Raw genomic sequence first — 11783 nt, 5'->3', positions numbered from 1 at the left:
ACAACTTGATCAGTCCACATTGCTGCTGTGGACCTATCTGAGAGAGGGCAACCTCTGATGATGTCTTGGGGTGTGTTGCTGTCCAGCAGTGAGATGATGCAGAAGAAAATATGAGGTTTCCTCCCTTGATTTCCCATTCCTAAAGCTTGGATTGCTAATGCACCTCCTGCTCAATCATACAGCTATAATGTTTGATTGTTAAATACTGCCCAAGGGTTTCAAATGAAGGTTTTATAAATTTTTGTCACCTCATCTACTGTTTTTGAAGCATCAACCTCAACATTCTGAACACTACTTTAATTTGAGTATGTGATCCATTAACGTGAATATGTGAGACATTTGGACATTTGCAAACACTGGAACAATGCCTCAACAATTTATTTAAATATGAACTGCAAATTATGGAATGGAGAAAATACTTTTTTTTGTATCAAGCAACGAAATAAAGTTTTCTGCCAAAAGAAAATCACAAGATTTCTAGAAGTCCGTGGAAAAAATAATTTATTGCAATTTCTTTTGCACATTAACATGAAACATTTATACATATATATTCTGTGCTAATAAGATATACTAGATATAGACAATTTTTATACACAAGGTAATTGCACTATTCTATTTTATAATGCAAATATTCAGAAATGATCAGTCAGATAAGAACAGATACTATTCACATAAAAATGCACTATATATTAAAGTTATGGAAGGTCTATGCATCTGAAAACTTGTCCACTTTTACTAACTGTGTCATATGATGAAACACACTATGACCCTTCCCAAGCTTTACATCCCTTAATTATGTCATGATGCCTAGAATATTACCAGGTCCTCTCAAGGAATAAAATAAGATCATTTCTGAAATTAGAGAGACCAAACCAAAAGGCAACTGTATCAACCATGTACCAGCAGCATGCCTTCCAACTCCAGGGGCTACATCAGATGAGAATCAATGCACTATGAGTTGTCTAAAATTGTCCAGCAATCTATTACTAATATGACAATTTAATTTAGTTTATATAAATCAATGAGAAATACATTGCAAGTGAACAGCATTTCAGTAGAAGTACATTGGCACATGCTTCAAATGGCAGTATCAGAAAAACAGCTGCCCCCTCCCAATACAGAAGATGTTTACAGTGTCCACAAAGGGAAAATGCAGGATGATATCACATGAGAAACCTTTTTTTAACCAGGAGTTTACAGAGCATCAAGTGTTATTCACAAAATGAATGAGAAGCATGGTAATAGCAGAATTAAATGTGATACCATATATGCAATAATTTTCATAATGCTGCTTTAAGTTTTTTTTTTTAATATAATTCCTTAGGTTCACTGTCCTGCCTATCAACTGAAATACCTATCTTTCAAGAAATATCATCAATTCACATAACCACAGTACTTCAGAGATGAAGATGAAGATGTGAAGCATCAGATTGAAGTGGTTAGCTGTGGCGTGCATACTACATGGTTTCATTCAATATTATCTGGTGGTAGGAATGGTCACATGACAGACATGCAAAAATGCATATCAAAAAAAGGAAAGCTTGAAATACATGCTCATAGCAGAGGTATAACCAAACAATAAGGACAAAAAATTAGCAAGCAAGCCTGGAGAAAAATGGTAAGTATGAATTCAGGAGTAGGGCAAAGACAATGGTATTGCACATGGCAATGGGAGATATAATGTGAAAGAACATCCATAACATAACCTTACTGCCTGCACCCTACTTGGAGACAGCATTGCACCACATTCAGCATCCTCTTCCTCTTCCCTCAGCTCAGAAAGCATCTTGCTTTGTTTCCTTGAGAGCATGCAAACAGAATTTGAGAAGTAAGGAATTTTCTTTGAAGCAACAACATGGTGGGTTAATGCAGTGACAAAATACATTTTACAACTTGCAACCAGTATCAGTAAATAGTAAAAACTAAAAAAAACCCAAAAACGCATATGTAATGCATGTATTTCTTCCATATGTATTGTATGTAGGAATGAAACAATTCCTACATGTCCTGGTGAACTACCAGCTCTGCCTGAGATATTTCAATTTGTTCCCACCAGTAATGTGGGAACAGGGCAGAAGAGAAAGATATTAAAAACTGGAGAGGGAGTAAAATTGCAGTCATACATCTGAAGCTCTTGGCAAGATTTATTTTTTACAACAAATCTGTTTCTCAAGAAACTTCAGCTGAACCTCTGTTAAAATAATGAAGCCAGCAATAATTAATCTTACGCAAACAAGCAGATGCAAAGTGATTAATTTGTCACAGTTGCTTTGTTGTATTTGTATTTCTGTTGCAATTCTACTTAGTGCTGTACTGGTATCATGGAAGAGATATTAGAGAAAAAAGGTGAAGGAGCAGCACTCCAAACCAACACTTATTTTTATAAATTAGGTCTTTCTAAGAAGTAACTGCTGCTCATGGGGACTGATATTACAGAAATCAACCCAGGAATCAAATCTGAGGCATGCTGAACTGCTTCAACCCTATCATTTTCTACTGGCCCAGTACAGAAACAGTGTATTTTTAGCTTTGTTTTCACATCTCTTATGGCATCTGTGAACATTTTGTCCTTTTTCCTCACCATGTTCTTATTACTGGTCTTCAGAGTAAAATATGCTGATAGATATGAAATGCTGAGTTAATAACTCTCCACTGAATATAATGAAAAGAAAAACACATCACTAATGTGCATCAATCCTAGACTGAAGATACTGCAGGTAGAAAACTTCACAGTAAAAGCATAATTAGCAGAAGTGTCTTCAGGATGATTCAAGAAACATTTTCATGCTTGCTTCTATATGCCACTTCTTGCAATATCCTGCAGTGATCTTTCAGGAAGTTTACCATATAGTTTCTGAATATATTTAAACATGCTCTTATTTATTGTCATCTACAGTCCCCCTGTACATAACAATAAACAGCACTGCACAAAATAATACATTAGCATTCTGCAAAAAATTCTGGAAAGGAAACCAAGACTACATGTGTGCATAAAGCAAAGTGATTACTTTAAAGTGATCAAACATAAAGATGGTTATCTGATTTTTGCTTTTGGTTTAAAGCAATTATGCACAGTCTATAAAGTGCCAGAAAAAAACATGAAGAGTATGTTCACAGGAGAAATAGTTCAGATAATCTTACAGGAATAAAATTTTGTGCATTTTTTGTGTATGGACGTAAGAAATTGTGCAGGCAGTGGAAAAGAATCAAAAGGTTAGAGGAACATATTCTTTCACTTTTCAAAATCACTTCTGACAAAATGATTATCAGTTCACCACATCAGTGTATATTTCTATTCTCCTATGCTCCCAAACTTAGTACAATTTAGAAGAGATACCTGTCTTGGGAGAAGTCCTTCTGTCTCTAAGAATTACATCTCTATCTGAATTTCAGAATTAATAAAAACTAACAAAATTAGAAAGGCTTTTTCAGTGTGCTTAAACTGTGAGTCCTAAATGCTCCTGAAAATCAGGCTCACAATATTTCTCAGTCAGGTTTATTCCTGCCCCCATGTGTCCCTCTACAAAGCTCCATTACTGGATAATAGTATCAGCAAGTGTCTCTCAGGACTGCTGTGAGGATTAACAAAACCACCTGTTGTTCAATATCTCTCAGTCTTAAACTACCTGAACCTTTCATACTAAAGATATGTTAGGCTAAAACAAGGAAAATACTCATCTGACTCAGTAACTCTCTAAAATTTACATTTAAAATTATAATGTGTCTTGAAACAAATGATAGGACATTTATAAGGCAGAAAAAAAGTGAAAGGTGTTTAATTAAAATGTATTTTAAATACAGATTTTAAATAATGGTAGCCATGCGAAGTTATCTTACTGTAGAATAAGAATAGAAAAGTATTCTCAAAAGTGGCATCCACAATATAATTGTAAATAATATAAATTCAAATACAGAATGAAAATGCAGAGCTAAAGTACAGAGGGTTAATACTGGGAGTTACCATTAAAAAGTCAATATTCATATACTTGGGTACCAGTGGTAATAAATCTGGATTAGATCTCCTAAAAAGCCTAAACAGTTTAAGAGCCTAAATTACACTTTCAGAAGTACATGAGCATTCAGACACATAATTAATTTCCTCTGACTTACAAGAATTATTTCAGCCAAGGTGACTGATGACTTTCATTATTTTAGTCAAGGGTGTTTTTAAGTTTAAATACATAGTAGAAAACTCATTCCTTTTATATTGCTTCAGGGCAAAATTCAAGCTATGTAAATTACTTTTATCTTTTTTTTTCTTCCTGTTGACATATTGGATGGATTGTATGCACCTGCTCAGCTATGGCAAAGCAGCTGGCATACTGTAGCCTCATTGTCTAAGTCTGTACCACACTTTCAGTCTAGATCTCATTGGCTTTTACTGAAATTCTGGATAATACATGCCCAGAATTCTGAAACTGAGACATAAGCTTAAAGGTCCCTCAGTTCTTGAAGAGCTCTACCCCACCTCATTTTGAGAAGACAACTTAGGCTGATATGTCATTTACAAAAACTAGTTTACACCCTGTGTATTTCTAAAGCAGGACCTCTGCCATGCAGCAGTGTCTGAACAAGCAGGGGCCATCTGGAGTTAAGAGACCACCACACACATCAGGTGTGAACCTGCTTGCAAACAGTTGCTTGACTATTGCCTAAAGATTTGAAAGCACATTTTTTCACTCACTGCAAGAAAGCAAATGGCAAATTTTGAAGTGCTGGTAACCAGACATGTCAGCTAAACAGAAACCGACATTATATTGCAAAATCTAGTACAGTGCAGAAATCTGTAAGAGGGAGATATAAATATTTAAACACTTGGCATTCCCTCAAGGACTTTTTGAAATCAAAAGTACTCTTTCAGGAACTGCACAAACTGCAAAGACAAATAATCAAGTATTTTCAAGTACTGTCAAGATAATAAATGTGTTAATGAAAGAGTGTTGCACAAAAGTCATCATTTTTTTCTGTGGAACATTTGGTTTTGCAAATGTAAATGTATCTCCATGGTTTAGATTAAATTTTTAATGTTTATGTTTGGAAAAAAACAAAATTACACTCCAGTTACTCATACCTCTGTCTCTGTACTCTTTCTGGACAAAAACCAAACCTGCATTGGTTCTTTTTTGCCCTTCATAGAAACTGGACCTCTGTACTCCAGGTGGAACTGAGGATCTGAATTTTCTGGTGTCATAAGACACCTGAAATTGAAAGAGAAAACATGTAAATGAATGGACTTTGCATGCATGCCACACACTATGCAATATATTAAACATGCTACATGTATGTGAGCAGACTATCAAAAGATTCAACTCCATCTCTACATCACTATTATACTTGCAGACCAGTAACTGTGTACCATAATGCAGTTTGCCATACAGATCCAAGAGAAGTCACAGACTTAAATAATGGTTGCATGAGGACTGTCACTTTCAACTCCAAAAAACGTTTATGGTATGCTGACAAAGTGATTTATTTTAAGATGCCAATACCAATAAAAATAGTACATCACTCACCTGTAAGTATATTCAGAGACATTGATCTTTCCCTTTTCTCCAGTAGTTTCTGTTCTGCTTGTAAGATTGACTGTATTTCCAAAGAGACAGTACCGTGGCATCCTTTGACCTATGACACCTGTGACTACCTCACCAGTATGGATTCCTATGGTTATCTTTAGAGAGAAAAAATTAAGTCTCAATATTCAAAAGTAACATAATTAATCTGATGCCTCTGACTAAACACAGGCAACATGCCACTCGTATCTACTAGAGTTTATTTTCCCAAAATGCTACTCCTGCTTCTTCAAAGCCTTGCATTTTGTGGGTTTTATAACTTCTTTGTTTTTTATCTTTAGTACAGTGTCATGCCTCTGCCTTCCACATGAACAATCAAACTCTGTAATTTTCCAGCATCCACCCTGCTGTAATTATGTACTGTGAAAATAAAGCGGTGAGCAGAGAGGCATACTCTGCAGGTCTGTGCTTAACGACTGCTCAGAAGGTGCAGAAAAGGAAGGCATGGGTCAAGAAAAAAGATGTTTCTCAAAGGAAAAATCACGGTATTTTGTATTCAGAAGGTCAAGAGATAGGACAGAGGTTTGGAGAAGCTCATTCTAGTAGCACATTACAGTTACTGTAAAGCCCCAAAGCTGAAGTACACAGCTGAAGTACACAGCTCTGAGCTAGGTGATAGAACAGCAGCATTCATGTAAATAGAAATATGCACTGCACTCAATCATTTTCTGCTCACAGACTTCTGATGAGGACAATCAATGCTGCTTGCCCAGTTCTGTATCAGTGCTACAACATCTCCAGAAAGTCCCACAATGAGTGAAATTCCACTAATATACAGTGGTGTCAGTAATCATTGCTGTACCTGTCTATGACACTGTAATTCTCTTTCTAATGCAATAATGTCTCATTCTGACATGAGGATCTGAGGTGTGATGAAAAATATCAGGGAGGAAATATTATTTTTCTGCTCCTTGAGTTGAAGAAGACCCAAGAGACTACACTTGATGCACAATAGGAATTCACTGATTATATTGAAATTATCAGAAAACAGACATAAATGGTGTGGACTTAAATGAGTCCTTTACCTTTTAAAGCATAATAAGCATTTTAAGGTCTGGGAACTGGACATGTCACAGCTACACGTGACTTCTCATATTATTTGTATATATCAGTCTCAAAATCTAACAATAACAAGGCCCATCCCCTGCACGGACTGTGACTAGAGCATTATCTTATTTCAAAACACTACCATGCTGTCAGAGAATGAGTTTTCATTCAAGCCCTCATTTACTAACCTGTACAGGCTCACCATCTACTTGAACTTGGCCTGCAATTTCCATCATATCCAAAGCAAGGTGGCAGATAGATCGTGCATGGTGCATGCAGGGCTCTGGTAGACCACTCACTGTCATATACTTGTCCCCGACTGTTTCCACCTATCAAGATAGATATTTTTCAATTACTTCATTATTATGGTTTTTAGAGTACTAGAATTGATGTAGTGCTTCAAGACTGCTTCTCCTCTAAAAGAGTTCCCTTTCCCTTTCATTCAAATCACCCTAATTACTGTCATCTCTGCTTGTTATTGAAGGGGATTTATCATAAACTCACAATGTTGCAACTTACAATGACTGTGATTGTGTAAACTTCATTCTCTCTTCTGGTGTCTTCTGAATGAAGCTATGCTCTATGTTTGTTCTGACTCACACTCTTAATTCACATGGTACAGGACACAAAATTCAGTTCTAGCAAGACCTAGGAATGAACCTCATAGATATAAACACACAAGCAAACACATATGCATATTTATGGGATGCATATATATCTATCTCTGTACCTTCCTGCTACCAGCCACATTTGCAACTACACCTCACTCCTGAAGTGAATGAAGGCATGAAATTCACATTGAGTAACTGAATAGTAAGTCATAATTTACAATTAGAAGACCCAGGAATAGAACAGAAAAACTTAAAGCACAAGGTCAGAAGAACCACAAATGGCTTGTATGAGTTCACATCAGCTAAATGTGGAAGTACATTTATATGTCCACCTAATGGGTGACTGCAGAAATCATGATGAGAACTTAGCACTTTATGTTCCTTCAGACATTTAGAGATAACCAAAATACTCTTCTGTAGCTATCTAATATTAGATAAAACAGTTCAGACTGAGAACATAAGTTGTTTTTTATTTAAAGCCTAAAATCCAAGAAGATTGGAAAAGAATGACATCATAGCAAATTATAGAAAAGCAACAGGTTAGATTCTTCAAAAATCTTATGCTTACCTTATAAACAAATGGATTCCTTCGTGAATCAGTCAGAATATCAAATCTTGTGTAAAGATCATTTAAAAGATTGACAATTTTCATGGCTCCCTCTCCAGAGGCATGCTTGCTACAAAAGGCATTGAAGCCCACAATGCCACTGAAGAGAATGGTGACGTTGTCATAGCGCTTGGCTGGCACAGGGCGTTTGTGCCTCAGCTCATTTGCCACTGAGGGTGGCAGAACAGAGTACAGCAACCTACACAGGCAAGGAAAGAAAGGCAAAAGTGAAAAAAGAGAATCTGGAGAAAGCTGTTTACAGCAGCACTCTTCATATATTAAATTCCTACACCCACAGGGTTTATAACATTCTCCCACCATCAACAAGCAATAGAAAAGGTGCTTACTGAAGAATATGTTATTTGGAAAACAGGAAGTGATCATACTATTTAGAACACATTAGTATACATCTAAATTATCAACAAAATGAGACATGTATTATTAATTCTTCTGACATGATTTGTTAGTAGTGTCTAGGATTCTTTTTACTTCTTTCTGCCACATCCTCAGCTCATAACATGGTTTTTCTCACAGAACCATAAAAACTGCAAAAAAGACTATGAAGAGATCAAACGGTTTTCTGTCTCTGATTAACTCATGCATTTCTAAATGCTTGCTCTCTGTTGAGCATGCTGGTTTTAGGGTCTAGAGTATCTTTTGAATAGTCTATATGATGTATTAACACTTGTTCATATTACAAATCACACATACAGACCTTCACCCTATTCTTATGTGTCTTCCTTCAACTATCTAACTCCTATCTTAAGGTCCTTTTCCCTCTCTGACTTTTTCACAAATCTTGAAAGTCATTTTGTCCACAGCCTCCTTCACAATCCCTCATTAGTTGCATTTTTGGCAAGTTCACTACTTGAGTTATAATTAGTGAATACTTTTGGCACATCACACAATAAGTGACACTATCTGTTCCAGCAGCTGCCATGAAGGCAAGAATTCCTGAAGATAAAATGACTTTATAAAGTAAGCCAACAGGAATAAAGAGAAAAAATACTTCTTAGGCTTTGTTTTCTCTGGTTCTCCTGTCCATCCCTTTCAAGTATTTTTAAAATAATTTCCATTACTCCATTACAGAAAAAACGTATCTGTCAATAGAATTAATACAGAGATGGGACTGTGTTTTATAAATAAAAGTCAATCATGAACTCCATGCTACTTTTTGCAAAAGCTTTTTTTTAATTTGCCAGTCATTGAGCTGAAATGCCACAGACTAATGACTTTTGAAACTGACTTTATAGTTACCTGTAGTACAGTATTTGGGGCCCAATGCACACTTACTTATGTGTTATTTTTACGTACATATATCTAGATAAACCCAAATTCATTTCTACAAGTAACTACTACATCAAATTCATAGCATTAAGCTATTCCCAAGTTTCAGCATTACACAAACTGCTTTCAAGATATGTTTTTCTGTTCTATTATCCGGTGCCAGAAAGACAAAAGTTGGTTTACTGAACTCTGTCAAATAACAGCACTCGGGCATTCATCAAATTCACCTTCATTACAGTGACTGCATGTAAGATTCCAAAATTTTAGGTAATTCACAAGTAAAAATGAATTGTCAGTTCCTTTTTTATAACTTTTCTTGTCAGGGAGGGAGCCATCAAAACATCTAGGCATATAATGGACTAGACTGTGGGTGACATTTGACAATCTAAATAAAGAAATACCCTATTAAATGTTCTTTCTCGACTCCAAAATTACCAGTCCTGATTATCTCTGATATTCCTTACAAGATTCTGTTATTCTTTAAAGAAGGCAGCTATAAATAATATATTGCTCTGAGTGTTTCAGCCCAAAATTGGGATTTGGTTCTCACGTGTCTGTCTTTTTCTTTTCATCCTCCAGTGCACGCAGAGTGTGCTGCAGTCGGTCAGTGAGGATCTCAAGCTCCTGGGTCAGTTTGTATTCCTCTCGGAACTGCTCTCCCAAAAGAACCAGATCACGGGTGGCATCATGTAGTGGGATATCACTCAGATATAAACCTCTCCTCGTTAAATCATCCAAGTTCATCACACTGCAAAGCAGAGAAATATACACTAATATGGGTAAAATGAAACTTGACAAAGGAGCATTTAAAACTCAAATAAACAGCAGTCTGCCAAATAACAGTAGAAAGATGAAGCTTCTGAAATTGTGATGAGCTGTACAACATATTCTAGGAAAACCTTATTTGTGATCATCCATTTTAACCCACAGCACTTGATTTTTGTGTTTAAATACAGAATTCTCACAAAGAGTTCCATGAGCATATCAAATGCATGTACTTCAGCACACAAAGTGAGGTTATGTAAAGAATCTTTCCATTCAATCCTCTATTCCAACCACTTTTTTATCACCAATCTATTACATTTAAACTACTGCAAAAATACACGAATCCACATAGAAAACCAAATCATTGTCACATTTCTTAGCATTCTCTGAGTAAAAACAAAACTTGCTAAAAAAAAAAAAGTAATATGAGGAATAACCTTTTGTACAAACTGGGCAAGAGCAAGCCAATGTTTATACTGACTATTTAATACTCAGTCAAGTTCCAATGCTTAAATGCTCCTACCTCTTTTTCTATAAACACATCAAAACCAATTAAATCAATACTTGAACCAATTAGTCTCTGTAGCACTACTCTCATAAGTGTTCTTAAAATTAGTCATTGTAAAATGAAAATCAATATCATAGAACTCTCTAGGTTTGAAGTACCTTGGTGAACAAAGAAAGAGAATGCTGTCTGCTTCAGGCAAGTAGATCATTTGCCCTTTCAGGCGTAGGCAGCTGATTTCTGTGCCAGTCAGTTCATCTTCGCACTCCAACTTTTCCACATCCAACAGCCCCTCCTGGTGATGAAAAGCCACCACTGTGTAAGGGCAATGGTGTGTTATGTACCAGGCCTAGTCTGTACATGCATTCAGTACAAAGGCAGTCAGAATATTTGGAATAGACTTACAGCTTACACTAAGCCCTGATTAACTTCTCGTTTGAACACCATGCACCGTCTGTATTTTAATATTACGTTTTGCTACCTTGAAGACACAAAGCATGGTATCTTTCTTTACATTCATGTTTGTAACTCATTGTTTTCCACATTGCTCCTTAACAATAGTTTTGACAATAGCATTGCCTGTTCTGTGAAGTTCTACCTGTGCCTGAGATCATCTCTAAGAAATCATCCTGGTTTCCCTCAGGTACAGTTTTCTTTAAATAAACAGGGTCCTTGATGTAGTAGGCATTACTCTACACACTGCATCTGCTCATATCACACACCTTGTCTCCTGCCCTCTTTAGAGAACAGGACACAGACCTTTGTATGAACATAGGAGTCCAAGCAAGAACACATTTCATATTTGTCTCCCACACTCTTATGAAATAAAGTAAATGTAATTACCTCTCTACATTTGCTGTGATACAACACCATAAACTAGACTGGCACCTTGCAGAGAAAGCATGAGACATGAAGTGTGTTTACTTCACCAGTCCTATAAAACACTCTGCTTAACAGCTATTCACAAATTCATACCTGTGACTCTCTCTTGGCTCAAGACTCAAATAGGTTTGAGCATACTACAGAGAATTTTCTCTGAAGACATCTGAGCTTTCTGCACTTCTTATCTCTCCAAAGCACACATCCTTAAAGAAAAACAGGGAAAATATTCTCTAGTTACCTTAGTCCTCAGTACGAAGACTGTATTGATATGGGAGAGGATCCCATGGAAGCTAATATCAATATGAGGCCGGACCAAGGAGAAAACTGACAGCAGACTGCAATTTCCTGGCTGCAGCTACAATATTAAAAAACAGAAAAGAGGAAAAAAACCCCAAGTGTTACGCTTTATAATAAAAATATACATAGAGTAATTATATTCCATTTTATTAGATGACAATAGCAAATAGAAGAGAATTTATGCATCTCTTCATTGAATAACAAAGTTTTTA

The 11783-nt window shown here is 36.1% G+C and overlaps 1 protein-coding gene across 1 annotated transcript in view; it reads right to left on the bottom strand.

Moving 5' to 3' along the window:
- Positions 1-484: 484 nt before the first annotated feature.
- GUCY1B1 (guanylate cyclase 1 soluble subunit beta 1) overlaps positions 485-11783 on the bottom strand; it is a 41887-nt gene continuing 30588 nt past the window's right edge. The window contains exons 7-14 of the mRNA XM_074541174.1: positions 11513-11629; positions 10554-10687; positions 9673-9870; positions 7797-8034; positions 6806-6946; positions 5514-5668; positions 5072-5198; positions 485-1799 (exon numbers count right to left, since the gene is read on the bottom strand). Coding sequence (XP_074397275.1) covers positions 1776-1799; positions 5072-5198; positions 5514-5668; positions 6806-6946; positions 7797-8034; positions 9673-9870; positions 10554-10687; positions 11513-11629 — 1134 coding nt within the window. The 3' untranslated portion in view covers positions 485-1775. The remainder of the gene's footprint in view (positions 1800-5071; positions 5199-5513; positions 5669-6805; positions 6947-7796; positions 8035-9672; positions 9871-10553; positions 10688-11512; positions 11630-11783) is intronic.

This window comes from Zonotrichia albicollis, chromosome 5 (assembly GCF_047830755.1).
Source record: "Zonotrichia albicollis isolate bZonAlb1 chromosome 5, bZonAlb1.hap1, whole genome shotgun sequence".
NCBI classification, from domain to species: Eukaryota; Metazoa; Chordata; class Aves; order Passeriformes; family Passerellidae; genus Zonotrichia; species Zonotrichia albicollis.
This window is presented reverse-complemented; position numbering and strand designations above follow the sequence as displayed.